This window comes from Trachurus japonicus, chromosome 24 (genome assembly GCF_045865225.1).
Source record: "Trachurus japonicus isolate A0001 chromosome 24, Traja_1.0".
Classification (NCBI taxonomy): domain Eukaryota; kingdom Metazoa; phylum Chordata; class Actinopteri; order Carangiformes; family Carangidae; genus Trachurus; species Trachurus japonicus.
The window spans coordinates 9,744,149-9,770,985 of record NC_140930.1 but is presented as its reverse complement, the minus strand read 5'-3'; the positions used below and the strand labels follow the sequence as shown (position 1 = coordinate 9,770,985).

Sequence of the window (26,837 nt, the reverse complement as noted above, 5' to 3'; positions counted from 1 at the left end):
TTGCTGTCATGTTTTTCCAAAGTTATAGATGATAAAACATATTTAACCACAGTGATTTAGGGTACAGACTTGGAGAAATGTATTTGTCTCTCCCTGGAAGACAACTGCAACCAGTCCTTCAGTATTGTTAATCCAAATTTCCATTTGTTGATTATTTTTCAGCTCAAATAACTCGACTTCCCCTGAGTGCAACACGATGCTGCAAAGTTCATAATAACTCAGAAATGTTTAAAGCAGCAGAAACAGATTTCAGATGCAGTCAGGGTCCAAAGCTACTCACCAGTGTCAGAGAACTGAAGGATATTTCCACTCGCCATACTTACAACCAATGGTCAACAGACCCATGTGCAACAAGCTAAAGAAACCAGACTGTCCTCTTAAACTACTGAAACCTCTTCCTCGTGCGCCTGGAGTGAAAGGTTTCCTCTTTAAGCTGAAGTAAGGCTGCGAGCCGGCAACGGGATGGCTTCCAAGACACAGACAGACATAGATACTGAGGCTCACACTCACTCTCACACACACATACACACAGAAAATACACACAGAGACACACTCAGAGCCATAATGGACTCCCTGACAGACATATGCACACACACACAGAGGGGACTTTGGACATACATGGCTCTTGTGAGGAACTAGACCTGATCTTAAGCCTCTGTTGACGAAACACACACCTTTTTACTATATATGACAATGTAAAGACTTTCCTGGAGGCTTCTTAAAGTAATATGGGAATGACAGAAAGCTTTAAGATGCAGCTAATGATCAAATGGGAGCACATGGATAACTGTATAATGTCATCAGAAATATCATGATTGTTCTGTAAAACAAACTCATACGTCCACATCTCCTGCAGGACAAAGGTTTCTATGAGTAGAGACAAGACGGACTGAGTCTGTAGTCAACATGGGAACTTGTTGTTTTATCTGAAAAGTAACTTTCAGGTTCACAGACTCACTATAACAGATTGTGACTCACTGGCTGTTGTTTGTGTAAGAGCCTGCCAGGACTGGAAACTCCTTCGGTTTTTAATCACCGAACTCCACCCAGTTTACCTGAGTCTCTCAGGCTGGTCAGCTGTCAGGTTATATCGACTTGTGGTTTTTAAAGACGTTTACTCATGAACAAACATCACAAGAAGATGATCTAATGTTGTGAGAGTACGTTAATTTGTTTGGGGAAAAAAATAATATTGATCTTCAGTTAGCTTATGTCAGATGTTCCCTGATGCAGCACAGCAATGCTTGATGTTAACCTTTCAACATTTTTAGAACATACAGATTTACTCTATTTTAATTTGTGCATCAAAGATTCAACTTTTCATTAAATGAGCTGTAAACTTCCATGAACCAAAGCTGAAATATTTGTGGTGATAAAACTGAAAGCATCGTTGATCTTAAAATATTTGTCAGGTCAAATCAACGCCGTGACTCATAGGTAACTTTCAATCAAAGCCATCCTTACATATCTACACTACATTAGTTTTTATGTTGTGATTATGTGACACAAGCTTATTATTGGATGATCAAAGTCCAGAGGACAATAGATGCAATTACTCATGTAATTACTGTAAAGAGCAGTTAACTTGATGACCTGATAAATGAAGGAGTCTGACGCACATTAGATGGAGTGGACATTTCAACGACTAAATCTCTCAATTACACTTTAAAAAAACATACTTTATGATACTAATAGTAAAATGAATGAATGAGACTATATGAAATCAAAAGGAAGAATTTAAATGGAGCATTATACTATAGGAAGATGGATATTATGGAAAATTTGTAAAGACTGGCTGTGCATTATAATTTCATGAAAGACATAGGACATGAAATGAAAATAATAAAAGAAGCAGCAACAATCTTCTTTAATAAACACACTAGATCTTATCACCAGGACACTCTGAGGCGTGTGTGTGTGTGTGTGTGTGTGTGCCAGAAATGAGGAACAAAAACCGTCAACAAACAAACTGCAGTAAGATTTTATGACTTTCATATCGAGTCATTTCTGTGCACTTGACTTCTGCTAACTTTCTAGACAGTTATTCATCTGCGTCAGTTTCTCTCTCATTTCTTTAAGCCTCTTATCCAAGTCCTGCGTTCGTCCACAGTTAAGAGTGATGCAAAGTAAAGTGGAATCACCACAAGATCATATTTTCTCTTGTATTCTCCCAACACGCTTCCTAAATATAAATCAGTATTTGATGAGTAGTTGCTCTCAGATAGTTGGCCTCTGCTGTGATTCTCCACTCCGACAGCTCACATGTCACAACATCTATGAAAATACAGAAATAGACTGACCTTGGAGGAGCATGTGCACGTTGTCGATGTCCAATGGAATGCCTCCATCGTCTTCCTCTGCGCCACCTGAAGCCATGCCGTCTCCAACGGCGGCTCCAAATCCACCTTTAGGAAGGTTCAGGACACATGGATTAGTACATCATCTGCTCAGGACAAATCAACAATGAAAGAGAGAGTAAATGCTGCAGAGTAAGGTTTTTCCTGTTGCTCCCGCTGTCTGATTACTCACATTAAAAAAGCGCCAATCCACACCCTTTCATTATTGCGCGCACACACACACAGAGGCAAGTGCATACATGCAAACACTGAGACAAAGAGGACAGAGGAATGATCATGCTGTATGGAAAGTGCCTGCAGCCGGATATCTACGTATATCGCCTATTTTCAAATCAGCATACCTGTAGCGGGGCTGCAGTCACCACTGACAGCTACTGGAGTTCATATTGCAGTGAAGGACCCGGCAGAGTGTGAACAAGTGAACGGCTAAAAGCTCCTCACAGCTGTGTCCTCTCACACAACTGGCACAACTCTTGTGTTGATCCGGCTGTGACTGTCCCTATGTAAGCGACTTCAAATAGGACTTGGCCTTTAGGTCTCATAAAATGAAACAAGGTGCCTCTTGCCTATCAGCGCTGGAGGACAAAAAAACAGCGGAAAGTCCCTCCCACTTTCACTGACGGCCTGCCAAATCACTCCCGCAGGCTGTCACATAATAAACGTGGTACCCTTTACCTAGAGAGTAATCACATCCTGACAAGTCCCAGAGTCGAGCGATTTGGTGGCAAGGCACAGCTTGTTACTGGCAAACAAAGACACATATATAAAATATATCTACTTACTCATATTAGCTTGTCCTCTTTTCCAGGATCTTTGTTATATGCCACTGCCATGAAGGCACAGAGAAGAGGAGACTGGGAAAAGACCTTCAGTGTGATGCAGTCTAGTGAATCTGTTTCAGTTTCACTTTCCCAGTACAATGCTCCAGTGTAGTAAATATTTAATTCTGTTTTCACTTTCCACAATAGGCTTTTTTTTTATATTGAGTCACAGTAATCTGTTAATTCATGACAGTTCAAAGCAGCCAGGTGGGGTCAGGTGTTTTAAATATCCAAACCTGACCTTTAGAGGATAAAATAAAATAAAATATCTACTCACTTGATATTTTTACTTTGTTTCACCTGGGGAGTGTGAACAGCAGATCTTATTGCACAATGCCATTTTTACCCTTTAGAGTGGTGCCAGTGTTTTGTTTGTTGTCTCACTATGGAGAGCAGACAAAGCTGGTGGACAGTCTCTGTGCCATATAGCAGCTGCACCCTCACCACAAATTCCCACTTCTGGAAACAAGATACAGTACAAATGCAGAACACGGTATGGAATAATTATTTCCCCTGGAAAGTCTATAAATGTGTAATATAACATCGTGCTAAAAGCTAGTATAGAGTGCGACTGGAATTGAAAGTGAGGCAGGGGGGTTTTCACACTAAAAGGTTATTTTTGTAAAAGCACCAATTATAATAAACGGCTACCTTTGATATGTAAAACACATATTGACCCACTACATCTAATGTCAACACACTTTTTGAGTTTTTAGCTGGTAAAACTTTCCTTTAGATTGGACAAAGCTCTAACTTTAATGTATTTATCTGGACTAAATCTGCATTTTTGTACTATTTCTTGTAGTAGACATCAGGAAACACTTCATTCTGTAACTTATAAACTATGATTTAACTGTTCTTACTGGAAATAAGTAATTGAAGTAGGCTACAATATCACACATCATCTATTATGCAGTTGACTGCAGTGAATATGGACGGTGTATTGAGTAATTCAGTGGCTGCAGCTGTGGGCTCGCCGTGAATATCCAGCTTTCATAAACCAAAAAAGGGAGAAAAGATAATTGTCTTGACATTTATGAAGAAGCCCTCAAGGTGGAGCCAAGAGATGTTTAGTCAGGTATTTAAAAAAAAAAAAAAAAAAAGTATCGTGTACCTCCATTAGGTGGCGCTGCATCACAAAACACGTGAATGTAGCACTACTCAGCTGAGCGTTGAAGAAGAAGCTTCTCCACCACGACTTTGACGTTTAACAGCAGCGGCTGTCTTGACCTTCCTACAGCGGCGTGACAAACTGAAAGGTAAGACAAAAGGTGGCATTTATTCATCATGTATGGTTCAATTATAACATAAAAACATCTCTTTCCTCACGCTGATGTGATAAAATGGAGCTATCGTCTCTTCTTACCGTGGTTTTGAGCGCTACTTTTGGAGGTGCACTCTGCAAGCTAACCTAGCTTCTGGCTAAAGCTAACGAGCGTTCTCCATGTACTGCAGCAGAGACGATGCTAACACGCTAGTCAGTAGCACATTCATTGATTGAAGTAGTTAACTTGTCAGATAACACGTGTACGGAATAGATATCAACCGTGAGACTGTTTTCAACTCCGTCTGACTGACTTGCATACACCTAATGCGCACACTGTCACTGACCAGTAATTTAGATACGATATTTTTTATGTTAGCAGTAACATTAGCATTAGCCTCCTAGGTTAACTTAGCGTCAGCAAGGAGAAGTTGTTGAGCATGTCAAGTTAATACAATAACAACGTCTTTTTAAACAGCCGTAGTTGACTTACGTGAAAGACTGCAGAGTAGTGCTGGTTTAGCCTCTGTTTTATTCACCGTTTCCCAGCTGCACAAAGTCATTAGCTCGTCCTGATGCAGCTGAGGGTCAAGGTATCCTTTACATAAGATCAACAATATAGTTTGAATGAAGGGACTAGTTTCTAAGGCTTCAGTCAAAATGAATGCAACCTACTGTATTAACACTTAAAGAAATATACTGAAGAGTATTAATACAGTTCCAGCTGGATCTGTTGGGTAAGATGGACACATCAAAAAAGCAGAAAATCTTTGAATGAAGTTTGTTTTTTCTCTGAATAAGACAGCAAACCACTGTCGCCCAGGCATAGATTCAATATACTGCTGTTCAACATGGTGCCATTATACTGACTGAGTGTGCACAGGAATTGTTTTGACAATACATCAATGCTTCCTCTCGCAGATGGCCGGACGTATGTTTGCAAACTGGTGGTCCAAGGTGGGCCCTTACTACTCAAAGGCATACCAGGAGATGTGGGTTGGTCTTGGCATCATGACATACCTGTACTACAAAGTTTCCTACGGGGGTGAGTTTAAGACTTAACTTACTCAGGACAGTATGTTAAAAATGCACTCAGTAATATAGCTGATTTTGAACACACTGAAAAGTAGCCAGTCTTTGCACTTATTTATCATAGAGATAAATTAAGAGTATCACTGATTGGTGCTGGAAAAAAATGCCACAATCCTGTTGTGGATTGTGGCTTAGATTGTAAGCAGCTGCAGCTACCATTGCTTAATTTTAATACATTGTGTCTCAGTGATAATAAATGTGTCTAATGCAATATTTATTTTTCATTCCAGGCAAGAAGGCTGTGAAGGACAGTAAGTAGCCAAACATTTTTTGATAATATTATACAATCAGGGATGGGCACTAGATAGATCATTGAGCAGTCTGTCCATTTTGGCAACTCCTGCCTGTAAAATAAAATACTACATCACAAAGTCTTTCTATATAGATCTCATCCTACCTCATGATCTGAACTTAAGCGAAACAAAAATAAAGTTCTTCGACCATATACTTGTAATTGGAATTTAACCAAGATTTAAGGTTAGAGTTCAGTCAAAGAGAACATACATTATAAGCAATAGCAGCAGCTCTGACTGCTCTGTATGTTGTCTAAATAGGCCATCAAAATTGAAAAGAAAAGTGCGTTAAGCAGCCGTTAGAGGGGTTAGGTAAGCCATTAGTCATTACCCTCTGTAGCATAGGTTTCTCCCACACACAAGATTATTTTGTGGGGGGAAAATGCAGCAATGAACATGAAGACCTGCTGCAGGAAAAGACAAGTCAAACAGCAATGTCAGATATCTTGCAGTTTCATATGTTTTCCCCTAGATGTCAGTGACAGATGACATTAATGTGGACGTCAGTGGCTGATGTGGTAGTGGTCCAGGTGATACCTGGTTCTGGAAGACATTCACTTTTTTCTTTCTGTGCTTAGTTGTACAGGGTTTTATTTAACCAGTCTGTTTTACTAAAAATGTTTTTTTCTTGTCTTCTCTTTTTGCAGAGCCTGCACATTAAGTTTTCCACCATGCTGACAACAACCCCCCTTCCCTGCTGTGAAATAATGCCCCAGTCGCTAGTCCAGAAGTCCATCTTGATATAATTTTTGTTAATATGGAACAAATAAAGTTGTTATCCAAATCTTTGGTCATATCATTGAGATTTTCTGAGTCATTTTGTATCACAAAGACGGTAATCCTACACGAGATTGTTTGTACACTAGACAGAAAAATATATTTATATATTTTAATTAAAAGTTAGATGTGGGAATAAATCTAAGGCCCTCTGAACAAAATTAATAAATGAAAGCTCTTTGGTTCAATCCAGGTTCTGTGTATCAATAGTACGCCTTCATATTTCAGTGTTTGCCATATGCTGTTGTGAGAGTCAAACAGGATGAGTGAGCCATTAACAGCCGGTGAATCACAGCTTGAGTTTACACTTTAACTAATTGAACAGACAAAATAAATCACAGCACTGCTATATTTGGTATTGAGTGGGTGTTGGTGTGGTTGGTTCATTCTTGGAAGCCGGACATCAGTAATTTAACCATATATTTGTGATTACACAGAACAACTTGATAACAGATGATCTGCGTTGACTCATAAGCCCTGGCAGTAGTTTGAACAGTGTCGTAAGTTAACAATAGATTTAACATCAATTATATAATTCTTTTGAACTGCTCACTTTAGGTTATGACATACAGGACTTCAGCATCACAGCTGGTTTGCTGGGAAGAAAAATCAATAGCAAATGAATCAGTTTCTGTTTACAGTTTGGTTCATTGAACTGAGAGCGAGTTGACCAGAGTCCTGCCTCGGGCCAGAAGTTTAGTGCTGACCGACGAGGTGGATAAACTGATTCCACTTCAGCAACACATCACTATACTGTCTACATGAGCTGGTCATACATCTAATGTGTACAGCTGTTAGTGCCTCATGGACACCTGCAAAGCTACTTCTGCTTACTCCACCATAGCTATGTTACAGCTAAATGTAAAATGTAAAACTCATATACTATACAACAGTGTCTCCTGATGATGTGGAATAGCTTTAAGTAGAGAAATTTTCTGTTGGGACTGATATGATTGCTTTTAATGTGGTGGATGAGTTACCGTACTAGTCTGTTGTGTGGGCATTCTTGGATTTGCTCTACCATAAAGCTCCATTAGATAAATGTGTGGTCTGGAGTGTTTGGGTCAGCTGGTTACGTCTTGCTTCTGTGTAAATCAGAAAACTGCATACGAGTAGGAAATCTCTTCTTGGTGATTTTTTTAGACTGGTTTTTTGTGTCTTTTAAGGTTGTTTTGTGTCTGTGTGGGCGTTTTTGCATTTATGTGGTCAACTGTGTCATATTATAGTGCTTTGCCTAATTGTCTGCGAATGTATTACATCACTTTTGGTTGTTTGGCATGTCCTATGTGGTCTTTTTATTGTTTTTATCTTTAACATGAAATAGGCCTATCTCCTCCTTCAGAGCCTCCACTGAGTCCCTGGACCCTGTAAATCTGCTCAGTGATCCAGCCATCTATGCTTACAAATCATCTCAGTGGTAAAGGTTGTGCAAAAGGTTGAGAAATCCTCTCCAAAAAGCCCCCTCATGTCATTGTTTTCCAACCCTCACACCCACTCAGATTAACTTGTGGTGTAATTATTGATAGGGGGGGGGGTCACGACAGGTTATCAAACTATTAGATGAGGAGGTTTTGTGTGCGCCTTTGTTGGACTTTTTTATTACAGTAATTTAAAAAAAAAAGTGAAATTTTGCTTTGCTATTTCGTTCACGTGTATGTGTGGGGGTGGTGGTGGACAGAAACTAAATCACACACACACAGACAGACAGAGGAGAGGGGAGAAAGAGAAGAGAGAGGGCTCTCGCTCTCCCTCCCACCGTCCGTGCGCACCGACTGTGACTGCGCTCCCTCTCTTCCCTACATTCAAACATGGCGAAACTCTTTGCCATTATACCACCAACATCTCCCTCCTCCACTTCATCCTCACCACCACCATCCCCACCATCATCGCTATCATCATCATCATCATCAACAACAACATCATTATCACCACCACCACCCTTATCTCCGGTACCGTGATGACCCGGGAGGATGGAGAAGTTGTCGGCGAGCCTGTCGGAGATCACTTGGAGCCCGTTGGCGCTGCCGTTGGACGCGGTGGTCAGCAAGTTCCGTCTGCCCACTCTGGTCCGTCTCGCCCACGGTAAGAAAGACAAGACAACAACACAAACCTCCACTACAACCTGTGTGTGGGAGTGGGGAGAGAGAGAGCTTCGAATGTGACCGTTAAAAAAAGAACTTTCGGGAGCCGTTGTGTGTTCTGTTCTCATGACAACTGTTAACTTAGCTAACGTAACGTAAAACTCCTCCGTCCGTCGCTTCGCTTCACAGCTGCTCCAGAGGCAGCAGGCAGCAGCACAACAGAAGATGAACAGCGTGCGACAAATATTGGATTTACAGTCAGGGGGAAAAGTGAGGAAAAGACTCGAACTCGTGTCGAGTAAAGTGTGTTTCTACGATGGGTAGAGGGGTTGTGTGGATGTAACAACGCTGGGACGAAAGAAGAACAACGAAGCTTTTTTTTTGTCTTCCTTTTTTTTTCACTGAAGAATCTGTGGAGCGTTCTGAGAGTGTCAAGTGACTGTCAGGAAACATTTCTGCTTCCGGCCTAAACTTTCAAAATAAATCCCGTCAGAAAACCATGCAGAAAAACTTAGGCCTATTGGAACTTTAAAACAATAACAAATGAACGTTCAAGTAATTAAATAGAATAATAATCAACAGGCTCGTATAAAAAACAAAAAATATAAACATTAAAAACAAGGTTGTAAGTGCAATAATACTAAAAAAGGGGGCTCTTAAAAACAGCAAAGTCTTAATTTTTGGTTATTCAGGGTGGTTATTGCAGAGGGGATGAAGGATTTTTTTTTTATAGATGTTTTTCCGGGCCAGTGGAATCTTATGTTTGCCTGATGGCAGCAGTTTAAAGCAGTTAGTTTTAGCCTACAACATTAAGGCAGTCATATTTTCATGGGGATTAAAACGGAAATAACCAATTTATGAATCGATCAATGAAGTAGGCCTACAAGACAATTAGTCATAAAAGTAATTTTCATTTTCAATCGCTGTTGTAGCTTATTCACTGACTTGCTCCTTTTCTCTGTGGAAAGTAGTTTTAAGTGTCCCTTAACTGTCTAAAACACTGTTTGGTCATATAGGCTAACTGGAAGTTAACCGTTTGATTAAATGGGAAGCAGCATCATCACAATTAAACATTAAATGATTAAACACTCCCTGGCAAACACCTCCTACAAGAGATTGCAGGAATGAATCACTTGATTCAAAGATGGGAACCTGTGTTTACTGTGCTTAGCAGTTGTAGTTATTTACTTCTGACTAAAATAGCCAAAAATGTTTCTTTGAAATATACAATATTTTTGCACACTTTGTTTTTAGTGCCTACATTGGGTGCTCTTATTTTGAAACCAACATAGCCATGCTTCCGTAATTATTTGGGTTAAATCTGGCTACCTTGATGCAGCTGCAGAGATAACAGACTTTCAGAGTTCACACTAACCCCACTGACTTGGAAAAAGAGAGGCATCATTTGACATTTGTGTTCAGTTTCCTATTTATTTGCGTTGTGTTTTCGTGCCAACATGATTATCCACTGAACCAAATATGCAGTGGCTTTACTTTGGGAACGGGCGATGGGTGTCATGGCCAAAGTTGTTCCAGTCCAGGGAGGCCCGGAAAGCCACAAAGTGTCTGTTGTGCTGTTGAAGTGCTGCTCAATTCTTTTCATATGTAAATGCTGTAATCTGTCGGTGAATGTGATGAATACTAACGAGCAGAGACGAGGAGGGAAAAACCTTCCCAACTTTCTCCGGTGGACAAAAGCGCGCATCCGAGCCCTGTCATGGTCCCCCCCCTGAAAAATTACGCACCTTATGTTCCAACTGCGCGCGTGTGCGTTGTATTGACAGTGGGGGGCAACCCTAGGTGTTTATTAACTGCACTGTAGTTTTCCCACAGATGCCAAATGCTTATTTGCGCAGGCAGCTGAGCCAACCCAGATGATAGTTAGTTATTTACAACAGAGCAATGATGTAAGCATCCATTTAAATCATATTAACAACAACAACAACAGCAGTGTTTTATTATGTGGATGGAGACTGTGGATCAGTGGTATTTGTGTGTGTGTGAGGGGGTGTAATTCAGTGGGATGGAGGGGGGGGGGGTTTCACTCACTATGAAACCGCCAAACAAGCAGTCAATCAAACAATGCTGTCGTGATTATAAAGTACATCAAAACCCTCCTGTTGTCCTTCTGGGCCAAATTGACCCAATCTGGTCCCTTCCTTTTTCCCTTCCTTCTTTCCTTCCCTTCATCCTTACTTCTTCTTCCGTCCTCTTTTGATCCAAACCTGACCTGTTCCCTCCTCCCTCCATCTTTCTTTCCTTCCTTCTTTCCCTTCTTCCTTCCTTGAACACATCTGTTCCCTCCCTCTATCTTTCTTTCCTTCCTTTATCCCTTCCTTCTTTCCCTTCTTCCTTCCTTGAACAAATCTGTTCCCTCCCTCTATCTTTCTTTCCTTCCATTTTCCCTTCCTTCTTTCCACAATGCTTTTTCCCTTCCTTCTTTCCTTTCTTCCTTCCTTGAATGTATCTGTTCCCTCCCTCCATCAATCTTTCCTTCCCTTTTCCCTTCCTTCTTTCATCCCATCTTTCCCTTTGTCCTTCCTTCCTTCCTTCTATCCTTCCTTCCTTGACCCAGGAGGACAACAGGAGGGTTAATGCATGTGCAGATTTGGTCAAAATGAGCCTCAGACAACAGACTGGGTGTTTGAATTTGGACATAAATGTGTTTTCAGTGGAAAACGACATTGCTGTGTGGCCTGACATCACCGAGGATGAGAGAGAGGATCTGTGGTGAACTCAACCTTTTGATGTGCTCAGCAGCTCAGAGAAAACCGAGACACGCAGATATGAATTTTAGTGACAATGAGTCAAACTCCCCGAAGACTCTCTCCTCTCCTCTGACGATCATTATCTTTTCAACAGAGGACCTGTTGTGTTTCTACTTACAGTCTCTCTCTCTCTCATCCGCTGCTTCTTTTCAGCCGTCCATCAACACGACTGTTAGACTAAAAGGTTTGGGAGTAACAGCTCTCTCCCTCAGTAACAAGAACAAAAAAAGATGTGCATCCATGTGATCTGTGTGTGTGTGAGTGTGTGATTGAATTGTACCACTGCGCTATCAGCAGAAATCAATGCTGTTGTGCTACATGATGGCTCTAGTGAAAGCTGGGGAGCTGTGTGTGTGCATGTACATGTGCATGTGTTTGAGTTGAGAGAGAGAGTTTGTGTTTGTGTGTGTAAAGTATGGGGGCTGCGTAATAGTAGGTTGCCAGTTGCATAGCGGGGTCCTGATGAGTAGGTTAGGGGTGGTGAACCGTCACTGATGGTTGGTAATTATTGACACTGAATCCTGAATGCATGTGTGTCTGTTTGTGTGTGTGGGGAGGTGTTTTAGTGTTTTCCACTGCTGAGCCCCTCACTGTGACCTTAGAAATTAAAACCTTCAGCCAGCCGACTCCCTAATCCATCTCTGTGTTGATTTGTGTATGTGTGTGTGTGTGTGTCCCAGGTGAATGTGTGGAGGGCCTGTCAGAGGAGGATGTGGTGCTGTTACACTCCTGTCGGCAGTGGACCACAGTGACGGCCCACAGCTTAGAGGAGGGACACTACGTCATTGGACCCAAGATAGACATCCCACTGCAATACCAGGGTGAGTGAACACACACACACACACACACACACACACACTGCTTTGGACAAAAATTCCTTATTAGTAAAATTTGTTCTCCTGAAAGTTCCAAGTTTTTCTCCAAAAATGTCCCTTTTCTCTAGGGAGTAAAAATAAATACACATTTTAGTCAGAAGGTCATTTTTTTCCACTTCCAGTTTGTCTATATTCGGTGGGGAGTTCATGTCCTTTTGAGGGGGATAGGCAAACAAACACACGCAATAGACGCATTAACGTTAGACTGATTGGTAAGTGATATTGTTTGCTGTGCTGACATTTCCCTCAAACTCTGCGAAAAATATTCAACTAAGTTTAGAAATTAGGCGTGTGTCCCAGTCCCAGTGAGCCTCAATCAACGATGTGTTGTCTTAAAGGGATAGTTCAACATTTTGGCAAATTGGCCCATTGCCATAATCCCTATAGTTTTAGCAGTAGGTTTGTTACCTTTAATTGACTGTGCTAGCTATTTTTAGAACGCCAGAGCAGAGCCGCGAGCTGCTCAGAGCTACGCTACGGAGGCTAATGGGATTTCTTGGTTTCCCTCATCAAACTCATCAAATACACAATCCAACAACTCCAAACGCTCTGGTGGACAAGTTGTGATCTGCACATCATCACGCTATGAGATAATAACAGAACGTTACCAGACAGAGTTGGTGTTGGAGAGGTAAATTCATGCAAAACCGCTGATGTGCGTTCTGCTATCATATGCGTGGTGAATGTGTAGGTCACAACTTGTCTACCAGAGCGTTTTGGACTTGTTGGATTGTGTATTTGATGAGTTTGATAAGAGAAACCAAGAAATCCCATTAGCATCCATAGCGTAGCTCTGAGCAGCTCGCGGCTCTGCTCCGCCGTTCTAAAAATAGCTTGCACCGACAATTAAAGGTAAGGGACCTACTCCTAAAACTATAGGGATTATGGCAATGGGCCAATTTGCCAAAATGTTGAACTATCCCTTTAACCACTCAGCCGCAGTTAATGTTATATTAACGTTAAAATGTTAATATAAGTTTCAATAATAGTTGGTTCCGCTTTCAAATCAAACGATCATTTCATGATGAAACATGTTAATTATTGAGCTTTCAAGGTGCTGATTGGCATTGAGCTGGACCCAGTGATTCCAAATATGTTTATGCTGAACTATTGATTTAAAACACACAATCAAACCCTAATATAGTGTACGTCCACGCATATACAGATTCACTCCAGTCCATATTCACACAGCCGACCTGCTACTGTAGACGTGACCTTCACTGACTCCCTCCTGTCCATTCACTTGTCGTCTTCCTGCTGAATGAATCTAGTCAGTATGACCTCACCGGAGCTCATCCCCGCAATCCCATTGTTCAGACTCGCCAGCCAGTCACGTTATTTGCTGTGTAACTGGATCTTAATGCCTCCTCTCCATTGCTTCCTCCACTGATGGAGCACAGATGTTACCTCACACTACCACCGCCGCCGCCGCCTCTCAGGCTCCTTTTCGGGAAGAATGAAAGAACGTTTGGGTGGGAGGGGGCATGTTGAGATCATTGTCATTTTAGACATTTATGTATTTCACATGTGACCGCCACTATTGCTGATGTTAGCGGGAACTAAGAATCATGAAAGAAAAAAACAAAGTTCAAGAGCTCAGAGTTCAGAAGTCATTGGTTGTAACAAATAAACAACTATAAATAGAGTTTTGTGAATTAAGTAGGTGCTTGCTTAGTGATGATCATACAGGATGTCTGGGTCTCTAAAAGTATTACAGAGGAGAGTTGTAACCAGATTTTCATCAGCTCAAATCCAATTTTTGTTACTATTCATGGATGTGCAAGATTCAAATCTCATGCACATGGGGAGATTAATAGGAAACAGTGAATGCTCGTATTTCTGGCTCACTCGCTAACACATAACATGAGTAAGATAATCAAAGTGCAACTACAAAATTGTTAAATTTAGGGTGTTATAACTGCAGTCGTGTTGGATAAGTGTAAGGTCTCTTAAATCGAAAAGATGCAACAGATAGGCTACAAAACAACAGATCCATGATTAATTTGGGTTTTGAATCTTCATTTTCTTGGCTGAAGAAATTGCCATCCTTTGTTGTTCCCTCTTTTCTACTAACTTATTTCCAGTTTATTTAAATGCTTGTACCAAAACGGTTCCACTCTTGGAAGAGTGGCTCCCCTGTTAGAGTCTAATAGGAAATAGCCGTGAGAGCTGCTATAGGGTGAGTCTGAATGATTATGGCTGTTGTTTTTGCTGGATCCTGTCCTTACATGAACTGGATGTCCTCACTAGTGGTGCATCGCTATAATGACGCATTTTGATAAATAAGAGAAAGTGAGGCAATAAAGCTGAATAAAATGTTCTTTTTCTGACTCAAACATGTGAGATGTTGTTGAATCAGAGGGCATCGCCAGTGATGAGCTCATGTCTGTATGATGACTTCATACAGGAAGTCTAAATAAGCTTAGGAGGAGAGCAATATAGGATTCCCCCTGGGGATGCACAACAGGATGCTCCCTCCTCCTAATCCTAGACATGTCTGTCTGCATCCTCTCTCTGTCCATCAGCGAGCGGCGAAGGATGACTGAAGGGTAGAGGACAGAAAAGCTGAATGATCCCTTGTCATGAATAAGGTTTCGGGGGAAGCCAGTGGCGCCACGGCCACAGCCACTCGTGTAACGTGGCAGTGGCCAAACCCTCATCTGTAGGGATTTAAAAGCCTCTGAGTGATTCTGTTTTTATTTCTTGAATTGTTTTCTCACAGAGTTAATAGGAGATCTTTGGTATGGTGTCACATTTGGAGTCTCACTTCCAGCCACATAATCCTCTTATAGGAGTTTCCTGGATGGAGCTAGGGGTTTTGTTTGGTATAGCTGTAAACCCTGGTTCATTTTCAAAGCCCTCCTCAGCCTGTCACTTTTTTTTCTTTTTTTTTAGGGAGGGGGTTGGTTGGTGGGCTGTGTTGAAAAGTAGCACTTGCTGGTATTGTTCAACGGGTGGAAGCTCCTCATCCTAGGGGCTGTGTCTGAATTGGTAGGCAAGAGTAGGGAGAAAGAGGGAGGGATAGAGGGAGAAAGGGCGGGAGGTGCTGGCGAGGAGGATGGTGGAGTTTTGGTATTCTGCTCTGCCTCCCAGACAAAAAAAAAAAACTTTTTTCTTTCCCTGACACACAAACACTTCCACTCTCTGTGAGAAAAAAAAAAGAGGATCCTTCGAGGGTTATCGTCGTTCAATGCAAGAGTAATGTGAGCGCTATTAAAAATGTCCTTTTAAATACAGCTGACTTGGAGCACATTGTGCATTCCTTAACATCACAAAGTGGTACCAACCCCAAAGAAAAAAAAAGAAAAGAAATGTACAGTTTAAAGAAGAGACAAACACAGTTACTGGACTGCAACACTGGAGCGCAGAAGTGTGAAAGATTTACAGACGGAGGAGGGGATGAGCAAAGGAAAGAAGGGTAAAAGAGAGAGAGAGAGAGAGAGTGAGTTGTGAGTGTATGTGTGAGTTGAGTGTCTCCATGGTGATGTGTCTCTGCTCTGCGTGAGAATGGGGGTCCTTTATTGGTTGCCATGCCAACCCCTGTCGGCTGTTGATTGGCCGAGAGCTGGTGCCAGGTCAGAGGTCATGGAGGTGTCTTTGTATTCTTCTCGTCCAAACAGTGTCTACTGCATGAGCGTGTGTGTGTGTGTGTGTGTGTTTGAAGTAAGACTGCAGGAAGTCAGACAGAAAAAATAACTTATCCTTTATTTTTCCTTCCTTTCCTCGTCATCTTCCCTGCATTCATTTCTTCCACTCTTGTCTTATCTTCCCATCTCTTTCCTTGTCCTCCTTTTCCTCTCCTCTTCTCCATTATCCTTTCCTCTCTGGGCTCCAAACGCTTTTTTATTCTTCTTCTGTCCTTTCCTTTACCTCCATCACCAACTTCGTCCCTTGTCCGCCCTTATCCTATCTTCATCCTGTTTCCACTGTCTTCATAGGCAAGTTCAAGTTGTTGGATGAAGACCGGGACGTCAGGGATCCGGTCCAGTATTTCTCCAGTGTGGAGGAAGTTGCTGGAGTCTTCCCAGACCGGGTCTTTGTTATGGAGACAATCACCTTCAGTGTCAAGGTTAGCTCTTTTCCACATCTTCATATAACACATTTCCATCTCTGCTTTATTTCACTTTTCAAATAAATATTCTCTCCAGGTTTTTCAGCAGCACGCCTCAGTCTGCACATACACAACTTTGTAGCAATGCATTATCACCTCTACTTATCTGTGCATATGTGTGTGTGCTGCAGGTGGTTTCGGGGGAGTTCAGTGAGGACAGTGAGCCCTACAGCTTCACTCTGCAGGCTGGAGATGAGCTGTCACTCATGGGGAAAGCGGAGCTTCTCTGTGCCACGCCGTCTAAAGAAAAGACAGGATTGAGTGCGCTGCTGAGACGCCTGGGAAAGACTCCTAGAAGTAAGTAAAGGCCAAACTCACTGTGTTGAGATCTATGATTCACTTCAGGGTTTTCATATGAGAATTAGGAAGACACATTACAGTCATTACATTAGTCGTAGCACTGTATGGGATGAAATGTTCATTCCCATTTGAAATAGGATACAAGCTGTTGATTCTTTTAAATTGGTATCAGTTATTTTGCTTTGTAAGCGATTTGATCAATTCAAAGAGGAACAAGATTTTTACCTTAACTATGCTACATTTTTACCTCAATTAAACAGCTTCAGTGTATTTGTGATGGTCAAAGGCCCCAAGGAGTTTCTCATCTCGGCGGCACCGCAACACAAACGCGCCCCATAACCCATAATCTCTTGTTTATGACAGATAAGACTACACAAATATACGTATATGATAAATAACGTTATCCACCGCTCCATAGATTGCTTTCTTGCCGGCTTCATTGAAAACAAATGCACATGGCTGCAAGGAGGGTTAGCAACACAGCAGAAAAGCGACCAAACTTGCAGTTCCCCTTTAAGATATTACTCTTGAAAAAGAAGAAAATATTAACACTAATAATACACAGAAAATGCGCCAACTTTGTTGTCTACTTTCACAAGAATAAAAGGGTTCATTCTCAGGAAAAAACACGTTAGAAGGCTGCTGTCCAATCGCAATCCAATTGATGTAGAAAATGAGACTTTAGCTTGCCTCATGTGTTTAGCAGAAACTAGGAGACACCAGATGCACAAGTTGACCAATCAGAGCGCCTCAGCAAAGCTTACGTCTCCACAGGTGCAGCCAAACCTCTAAGGCTCAACGATGAATTGTTCATATTTTGGTTTTCTACTCCTTCAGTCTCTTGTAACACTTTGTCCTCCCACCCCTCTGTCTGTTCCTCTTCAGGTAAAACTCCCTGCCTGGTCTGCATGAACCATCGCACCAATCAGAGCGTCAGCTTGCCCTTTGGCTGCCGTGGACGCTTTTGCACGCGCTCCCCTTTGGAACAGGGCATGCTGGGAGGGGAGCACACGGTACGAAGCATAATCGAGAGGGTCCGCCTCCCCGTCAACGTGTCGGTGCCTTCTCGACCGCCCAGGAACCCGTACGACCGCCACGCGGTGCGAGAGGGCCACCGCTACAAGCTGCTCAACATCGTCAGCAAGACTGTGGTGCTGTGCATGGTGCTTCGCCGACAGGAAGTCTCCCCCTCCCACTTCCTGCTGCTGCGCTGCATGCCTCGGTTCAACGTGGCCGAGGTGTCGCTCCACACGGCGGCGCTGGAGAGCCTCCTGCTGCGGCACGCCTTCGACCCGGACGCCTACTCCCGCGCCGTGAGAGAAACCAGGCCAGAACTGGAGTGTATGACCGAGGAGTGCGTGAGCCCGCGGCGCTCTCGCATGTGCGTGTCGGGTCAGGACTCGTTGGCGCCGGCCCTGCAGCGCCTCTCCATGTGCGGGTACGGGGGAGGGGTTTCGGACAGCCTATCGCAGCGCTGCAGGGACTCTCTTGGGGAGAGACTCGGGGAGGGGCCAGGTGAGGAGAGGGAGTACGTGACCCCAGAGTGGACTGAGGCGGAAATGAGGACCAGTGAGGAAATCCCTTACGAGGAACTCTGGACCAATCAGAACGCAGAGGGCTTGGGGAAGGAGCCGAACCTCATCTCCTTCCATTCGTCTTCCTCGCTGGACGGCTCTGTTGCTACCGTGGTGACGAGGGTGTCGACCCCGCCGCCTGTGCCGCCAAAATCTGATGCTGTGAGTTTCAGTCTTTTTCTGTCTTTCTCTTTATCCTTCTGTCTCTCGTTCCTCTTATCTGTCCACAACAGCATCCGGCTGTTAAAAGTCAGGCTGCCTGGCTTGAATTATTCATACATTACAGCTTTTAAACCTCACTGCCCACACACACACATGCACACAGATTTCCTGGAAAGGTAGTCATACACTCAAAGCCCATGTGCTCAATACACCCGTCGTCACTAAGGATGCAGGTACACGTTTTCTGTATGCTAGGAAAATGATACACAGCCATTTTATTCCCATGGCACAGCATAATAACACTAAAGGAGCTAGAATATCCAGATTATTATTGACTTTATGATAAAAGATAATGACAAAGAAGCTGATTATTACAGAAAACACAATCTATCAACACTTGGGACAGATTGTGATTATTGTTACTGCTGTGAATCAGTGCTGCACCTCCCAAAGATCATTTATCTAACAGGTTTCCTGCTTTTTGTCTGAGTCTTAAAGCAGAAGTAAGTGATATATTTGTGTTAATATAAGTCTTAAATAGTTATATCTTCCGACAGCAATCACTTACATAGAGTGTTTGGACTGAAACACGGGTCTGTCAGTCACTCTGCTCTGCTCTGAGCCGAAGAGAAAACATTTATCGTATCCTACAGTTTTTATCCAATGAGGAGAGAGAACGGCATGCAGGGCTGTGTGTGCAGCCAAGGAACGCCATGAATGTGGTGACGTAGCGACGAGGACTGTTATGGTGCGTTCAAGGAAACTCGTATTTTTCCGACCGTGAAGTGGTACCAGTTCGATCTGGTACGAGTTCACCGGTCGGAAGTTACGAGTGGCCGTTATAGTGACTTTCACAGGTAAAACAGGTCGGAAAAACACGAGTGGGTTGCCTGAAACGCTACAAAGTCGTAAGTTGTGACTTGAAGCTGTAATTTACGATTTCAAAAGCCTGCCTGGAACACAGCATTAGCGAAAACGACCGGACCACTTACTTCTGCTTTAAGTTTCTTTAGGTGATACTTCTTTTTCGCATGTGGATGTAATGCTACTGCTGGGGCATCTATTCTGAACGTACAGTAGCCTATATCTGAAAATAGTCCAGGGCCACAATTACAGTATATCACTTGAAGACTATTCTTTTGACATTTTTTTTCAAATAATCTCTTCAAAAGCATAAACTCTGAAAAGAGAGAGACATCTTTCACTTCACATCTTATTCGTTTTCTTATTGTTCTTGATTATTTTTCTGTTGAAGCAATAATGCAGTTGTTTCAAACCATCTTTCCCTAGTTTTCCCCAGTAACCAGTGTTACAACCTCCTCCTGCTCAGCCTGTGCTCCACTAACGTCTCCATTGGTTTCAAATTCAAGCTAAACGGGTACTTGGATGGAAAATTTGAACACTTGATAATTTGAACAAGTAATTATTATAATTTTATGTACACTCAAATCCTATGACCTTCATGATGCCAGTGGAACCGATAAGTTAGGAAAGGGGATAGCCAGGCCTTTGCTCTTTCTAATTGAGGAGAGGCTCTTGAACTCAATCCGGTGTCCTTGACTGAATAGTTATTTGTGGTAACCCAACTACTCTTCCTCTATTGATTGAAAATGACGCACACTGGAGCAACCGGAAAGGATGAACATTAATGAGCAACATGTGGTGATGTCATTAGTGTGGTATCACTTTGTTTTGTTTTGTTTTATATATAAAAACACATTAAAGTATTGTTAAGACGACCGGTATGTGCATTTATGAGAACAAACGGTTTTAAAACAGGATAATTATGTGTCATGTTCAAAACAAGCTTTTGTTGCTGCTGTTCTCCACCGTTCGTGTGTGTACGGCGTCCTTGTTTGCAAGGGGGGCCATTATCACGCTTGTTTTGTTTAATTAACTTTTTTCTTCTGAAGCGATGGCAGCTTACAGCAGTACAGAGAGAGAGTGTGTGGGTGCTGATGTCTGCTATGCAGCTGGATTATAGCCTGCCACACACAATGTTCCTCATTCCCTGATATTTAGCCTGCCAAGACACAACACATATGTGAGTGTGCATGCGTGCGTGTGAGGAGCTTCCTACCGAGGGTGTGAGGGAGTTTGTTTGAGGTGTAAAGGTCACCAAGTTTGACATTTACCGAGCAGAACATTGAGACAAGTCAGCAGACACACACTAACACACAAACACACTAGCACACATGCAAACTAAAACCTCCTGGGAAGTGTTAGGAGTCTCATTTTTCTCTATGTGTGTTTACATGTAGGTGAGAGAGGAGTGTCGCTACTTGATCGCCCCCCCGGTCCCTCCGCGCTGCTCTAAAGGGGGCTCCATTTCCAGTCCGGCCCCCAGCCCGCCTGTCCCACCTCGCTTCCCCAAAAGCTCCACCTCCCCGAGACCCAACCTCTCCTTCTACTCCTCTGGACTTCAGGACAGGTACAGTATCAAATCATTATAGTGTTCGTTCTCTGGCCTCAGCGCTGTTTCACTTCTGGCTCATGTGTTATGGTACAAACAGGAAGAGGTCCACATTAATCTTCACTAACCACTAACAACCACCAGTGTTTCCTAATCAAAGGATGACGCCAAATCTCATCCTTCTCACTATCTGAAGCAGATGACACTGTGTTATATGGAAGGGAAGAAGGACAAACAGGAACTTCCTCTTCGCAAGAAAACATACTTGAAAATAAAAATCAGCCGTGACCTTGGAAACAGCAACGTCTGTCCAGATGTTCTGGAGCTTTTGATTATGACATCAGCACATGAATGTTTTTAAACCGATGTGTTTTGACCTGCGAATCACGAGAAGTCATGATAACCTATATCAGGGCTCCAGACTGCCAGAAGTAAATTTTTCATCTACTTGCCCATGTGCAACCAGTAAATTTGGTGGGGTTTTTTTAACACTAACCATGTTTCCATCCACACGTTTTATTCGCATTAAGCAATATCGAATTAAATATGCCTTATGGAAACAGTAAAATTCAATTTAATGTCATGAATATTGATAAAAAGTTAAAACAGTCGATCTCAACTGATTTTCTCTTGATCGATACAAAGTTTATGCGACAAATGCCGATGGAAACAGTTCTTTGCCGGATAAATGTGAGTTGCGATCATGTTTTATGTCAATTCCGCTACGTATTCCCAGCTGATCAAAGACACGGCGGGAGTAAACAAAGAAAGATGCAGGTGTAGGTCTACAGGCGCTGCCGATCAGAAACCACAGGTGACACGTCCCTCTGGTGTCTGTAGTGCATTCTGCATCTGTATTAAAACAGTGTTTACAGGCCACTGTCTTCTGATGACAGTCATGTCACATTACAAGCACCAGCCTATAGCCTTAAAGGGATAGTTCAACATTTTGGCAAATTGGCCCATTGCCATAATCCCTATAGTCTTAGCAGTAGGTTTGTTACCTTTAATTGACGGTGCAAGTTATTTTTAGAACGGCAGAGCTGCTCAGAGCTACGCTACGGAGGCTAATGGGATTTCTTGGTTTTCCTCATCAAACTCATCAAATACACAGCCCAACTAGGGTTGGGCGGTATGACGGTATTATACCGTGTGACGGTATAAAATGTCTACCGGTAGAGATTTTGCAATACCGTTTATACCGGAGAAAGAGCAGATGTCTGCGGCATCTCTCTGAGTCACTGTAGTTACACCGCCTCGACACACGGGGGAGCCGGCACTGCAGCAGACTGCTTGGCGTGGTTGCATGAGCACGACGAAGAAGAAACAGCTTTACCGTTACCGGAGTGATAACAGCCATGGCGGAGGCGGAGAGTGAAAGCAGAAGTGGGAGCATAATCCATGACAATACATCCATGAGTGGGGGAGTCACGAGGAAACGGAGGCAGCCCAACAAGACGAAAAAGTGAAAGTAATTCACTCCAGCCGTAATTTTTTTCGATCGATCAGCTGTGTTTACCGTTTCATGTGTCATAGTTCTGATGTTTAGACAGATGAATTAGACCTCTAACACATCCTAAAGTGTGACTTGTCAGAGTTTTTCAGAAGAGGAGTAAGTCAGGTTATAAGCGATGCTAATTTCTGTTAGCCCGTCTATGGTGTTTTACATTATACGTTAGCATTAAGCTAGCGGGCTTTTTATGCTTAGTTGTGACACTGGCTGTGTGTGTTTTAAACGTTATTTCAAACTATGTAGGTTTGATTGAACATCTTTGATGCTTAAATATATATTGCCGCTTAACATATTGCTTTACTCCTCTTTCTATGTGCCATTTTTACTGTAGGACAGGCTAGCCTAGGACACTGTTTATTATGGTCACTTCCGTCCCTCTCACCCACCGTTTTTCCGTCAGTTGTTGACATTTGAGCCCGTACTACCATAGACTGTAAAGGTTACTTACTACCTTAGGAACTCTAAAGTAACTTTTTTGATTTTCCCGGTTTGACCTGTTTGAACAGCCGTAGACAGCACAGACCGTAGGCATTTTTGTAAAATGCAAATTTGTGATGTTGTGATTTCTTTTTATATAATTGTACTAACTGGAGCAAGACTGCTCTGGCATTTTTCCTGTTTGTTTTTTTTTTAATTTTTAATAGAAATCCAAGTTAAAAAATAAAAGAGGAAAATGATCAAATGCAACAGTATGGTTATTTTAAGCACTTGAATTTACAGGGGGGAAAAAACATACCGTGATATATACCGTTACCGTGATATGAAATTACTCATACCGTGATATAAGATTTTGCTCATACCGCCCAACCCTAAGCCCAACAACTTCAAAACGCTCTCGTGGACAAGTTGTGTGACCTGCACATTCACTGAGTTTGATGAGGGAAACCCAGAAATCCCATTAGCCTCCGTAGCATAGCTCTGAGCAGCTCGCGGCTCTGCTCCGTCGTTCTAAAAATAGCTTGCACCGACAATTAAAGGTAACGAACCTACTGCTAAAACTATAGGGATTATGGCAATGGGCCAATTTGCCAAAATGTTGAACTATCCCTTTAATACAACTTAATATAATAATATAATAGCGTGCGTATGGCTCAGTGGTTTCCAGGCAACGACTCCAGCAGCTTGTCACACTGGGCCTGTGAGCAATTAAAAGTATAGTATCTGGAATCTGTCATTACAGGTGGCAGCAGGCCAACGTGTGTGATGATAATGAATGAAAAGGAAATGTGAATATAAATGTGTTTTGTGTTTCTGTTTGCATTCCTAAAGTTTAAATTTAGGGGCCACTGTGCTCCAGGTAAAACAACAAGTTAGTCTGGAGCCCTCTCTATCATTAATTTCATTTCTCCTGCTCTGTCTCAGCTGCTCGCCCTCACCAGATGCTTCCCTCTACTGTTACCCCTGCTCCTGGGCCGACTGCCCTGCGCCCAACCCCACCAGTCCTGAGCCCGTCCCCGCCGTCTCCGCAGACAACTCAGCCAATCCTCAGCCGGCGCAGGCCACCTGGGCAGAGCCGTGGGTTGATTCCTTCACCCCCTCCGGACCCCGACTCAGGCCGCCGCCCCCACAGAGTCGATTCGCTCCCTTCGGGGCGTTGAACCCCTTCAACCGCCAGTCCCCTTGCCCCTCGCCCGAGCCCACCGCCGCCACTCCCACCACAGATTCCTCCAGAGGGGCCGAGGGCGGCGGCGAAGGGCTGTCCCCGCCCCCCGACCCCACCTGGCGGCCGCCCGCCGACCTGTCTGCTCTGTCGTTGGAGGAGGTGTCGGCGTGCCTGCGGTTCATCGGCCTATCAGAGGCGGCGGTGGCCGTGTTCCAGAGGGAGCGGATCGACGGCAGCCTCCTGGTGCAGCTGACCGAGGACATCCTGTCACATGACTTCCACCTGAGCCGACTGCATGTCACCAAGATCACACAGTTCATACAGGGCTGGAGGCCCAAAATCTAACACACACACAAACACACACACCGACACAGAGTCCTGATAATGTGCCTGTTGGCTCCTGAGCCGTCCTGAATGTGCCTTCCACTGTGACCAACTGGCTGCTGAGCCCCACGGACTGAAGCTGAGACTTTGCGGAGGGAAACCATGCCACCTTGTGGTCAAACTGAAGAACTGACACTTGATTGGCTCTGATGCAGAGAGTCTCTGACAGACTGACTGTATATTTCCTGTCTGAATCACAGACTGGGACTAGTTTACTAACAAATGGCTACAATGGAGAGCTACATGAAGAAAGTTCCCTGTTTCAATTTGTATTTGTGGCAGATTGTCATACCATTATACATCTTCCTGTTCACGCTACAAAGGTTTGAAGTACCACTTCCACGGTGCCACTTAAAATTTGATAAGTGGGGAAAAATGTCTTTGTTTTACATAAAAAAATACTATGACAAATCAACAGAATCCCTGCAGCTTTTACATAATGCAAAAATTACACTACACAGGAGTATTAAGTGGTTGTTTTTGTTTTAAGGAGTATTAAGGGGTTCATTTGTTGACTAATATGAGACATAACAATACAGATGTAACAATGAGCCTGTCCCCTATATGAGTGTCTTTCAGAGCCTTCTTCATCTTTTCCACTGAGCTTTGTCCGATAAAGGGAAGAAGGAGATAGAAGCGAAGTGGAATAAAAGACATATGCAGAGAGTTCATACCTCAGATCACTTGTTCAGATATACTTACTTGATTTGACCACATATAATGACAAAAGAGATTGCATTTAGTGATATGATGACAGAGCCATTTCATGTTTACTTCTTCACTATGCAAAACATAATGGTGACTGCTTGAAAGAAATAAGTCAAATATAAACCAACAGTGTAAGAAATGTCAAAATACTTTGAGCCCCATAAAAGACGATATAATTATAAACTGTTGAAAGATTACTAATATTGCTTTAAATGTTGAAACAACAGTTGTAGTTTTTATATAATGAAAAGGAATAATTTTGTTGGAACATGCCTCACTCAGTCATGAGGTAAGTTTAAGGACATTTTGACAGATGGTTTTCACACTACTTTCTTAAATTTCATTGATCAAAGGATTAATTCACTATTTGTAAAAAATAATTAGCAGATGAATCAAGAATGAAAATCATCATTAGTTGCAGCCCGACATTTTTATTTCAGCTTTGGTATATAAATACCTCCAAATCCTGCTCAAAACAGTTGAATTATGTACAAAATGTGAAAATGTATCAATTATGCTACAGTCAGATAAGACCCGAGTCTCTCTTGTTAATAAAAATGGCCAGACAGCTTCCAGGACTAAAAATGACAGACATCAGTGCATTGACTGGTAGATCTTTTCTTCCAGCTAGTCAAACTAAATGAAGTATTGTTCTATGGATTTTACACACGTCCTGCATAATTAGGGATATAAACAATACAGGTACAGATGATAGTACTGTTTTATAACTATGGATACGTTTGTCAAATAACTGTGAATGGGAATTTATGTTGTTGTAAATGTTAAAGACAACTTGTTTATTAGTTCTTGTGATTTTCATATTGCCATACAAGCTGCTGTTCTCTATAATGTCTGAAATAATCCTCCTTAAACTCCATATCCTCAAGATTTCCAAAGGCTGAATACCAACTTTCTCAAAAACTATTTCTCATGACATCTCATAAACTCCATAATTCTGCCCCCACACGTGCACACATACACTTTACCTCCTCCTTGGTCCACTACACCTACATAATATTGATGTACTCTGTGATCATGTAACTGCAAGGCCACTGTAAGAAGAACAACAAAGAAATAAATGAGAAAATAAAATAAATAGAAACTTAATGACCTCTGAAAATCAAGTTATCCTCTCTTGTTTGCTTTGGTGGTTGTGGGGGAACTTGATAACAACACTGACGGGAGGTTGTGGGGCTTGTGGATTGTAAGGCTTGCAGTAATGGGACACAACAAGTAGTATGACGGACTATTTAGCCATGTGAGGTCGCAGACACAACACTGGATAAATTGAAATTCCAACAAGTGAATGAATCTTCTCCAGACACAAATACAGCTCAAACAAACCAATGCAAACAAACTGTGGCTCTCCCATGGTCTTATGGGCTCTCCCAAGTCACCACCTTGGCCAACTATGGAACGTACAGAAGGCCAAGAAAGTTCTGGACCAATCAGTGTTCAATGCTGAACTCCCGGTTTATCCAAATATGGGCAGTGACGTGCGTACGTACCGTTGCGAGGACTCGCGTCCGTTAGCATGTTAGCAAGCACAGCAAGCTAGGTGCAGTGAACAAAACCGATACTACTAATTAGCATTATCCAAAACAACACTCAAGCTTCACTCACCTTTCTGAGACAGGAGCTCAAACTTCCTCGCCTTCTGTTTGTCCGTTCACATTAGCACGAAGAATTTTACAGAAAGCACAAACACCACAGACATGGACGAGCGGAAGTGACACCTAGT

General features: G+C 42.6%; 3 protein-coding genes across 3 annotated transcripts in view; 2 read left to right on the top strand and 1 right to left on the bottom strand.

The window, feature by feature from the left end:
* syne2a (spectrin repeat containing, nuclear envelope 2a) overlaps positions 1-2,848 on the bottom strand; it is a 95,017-nt gene extending 92,169 nt beyond the window's left edge. The window contains 2 exon segments of the mRNA XM_085771102.1: positions 2,301-2,405; positions 2,699-2,848. Coding sequence (XP_085627228.1) covers positions 2,301-2,376 — 76 coding nt within the window. The 5' untranslated portion in view covers positions 2,377-2,405; positions 2,699-2,848.
* A 1,544-nt stretch (positions 2,849-4,392) lies between these two features.
* Positions 4,393-6,626, top strand: atp5mj (ATP synthase membrane subunit j). The gene is made up of 4 exons (XM_085770462.1): positions 4,393-4,437; positions 5,364-5,487; positions 5,765-5,785; positions 6,475-6,626. Exons 2-4 carry the CDS (start codon positions 5,364-5,366, stop codon positions 6,486-6,488), a joined length of 159 nt encoding a protein of 52 aa, XP_085626588.1. The 5' UTR covers positions 4,393-4,437; the 3' UTR covers positions 6,489-6,626.
* A 417-nt stretch (positions 6,627-7,043) lies between these two features.
* On the top strand, positions 7,044-26,212 carry garem2 (GRB2 associated regulator of MAPK1 subtype 2). The gene is made up of 7 exons (XM_085770461.1): positions 7,044-8,686; positions 12,134-12,274; positions 16,267-16,397; positions 16,571-16,736; positions 17,625-18,475; positions 20,737-20,906; positions 23,764-26,212. Exons 1-7 carry the CDS (start codon positions 8,575-8,577, stop codon positions 24,347-24,349), a joined length of 2,157 nt encoding a protein of 718 aa, XP_085626587.1. The 5' UTR covers positions 7,044-8,574; the 3' UTR covers positions 24,350-26,212.
* The last annotated feature ends 625 nt before the right edge of the window (positions 26,213-26,837 follow it).

Bases quoted from the DNA above. Each gene is read 5' to 3' on its own strand.
- atp5mj (XM_085770462.1), top strand. From the start codon at position 5,364: ATGGCCGGACGTATGTTTGCAAACTGGTGGTCCAAGGTGGGCCCTTAC. The intron at 5,488-5,764 runs GTGAGTTTAAGA...TTTTCATTCCAG, and splicing joins CTACAAAGTTTCCTACGGGG to GCAAGAAGGCTGTGAAGGAC.
- garem2 (XM_085770461.1), top strand. From the start codon at position 8,575: ATGGAGAAGTTGTCGGCGAGCCTGTCGGAGATCACTTGGAGCCCGTTG. The intron at 8,687-12,133 runs GTAAGAAAGACA...TGTGTGTCCCAG, and splicing joins TCTGGTCCGTCTCGCCCACG to GTGAATGTGTGGAGGGCCTG. The intron at 12,275-16,266 runs GTGAGTGAACAC...CTGTCTTCATAG, and splicing joins CATCCCACTGCAATACCAGG to GCAAGTTCAAGTTGTTGGAT.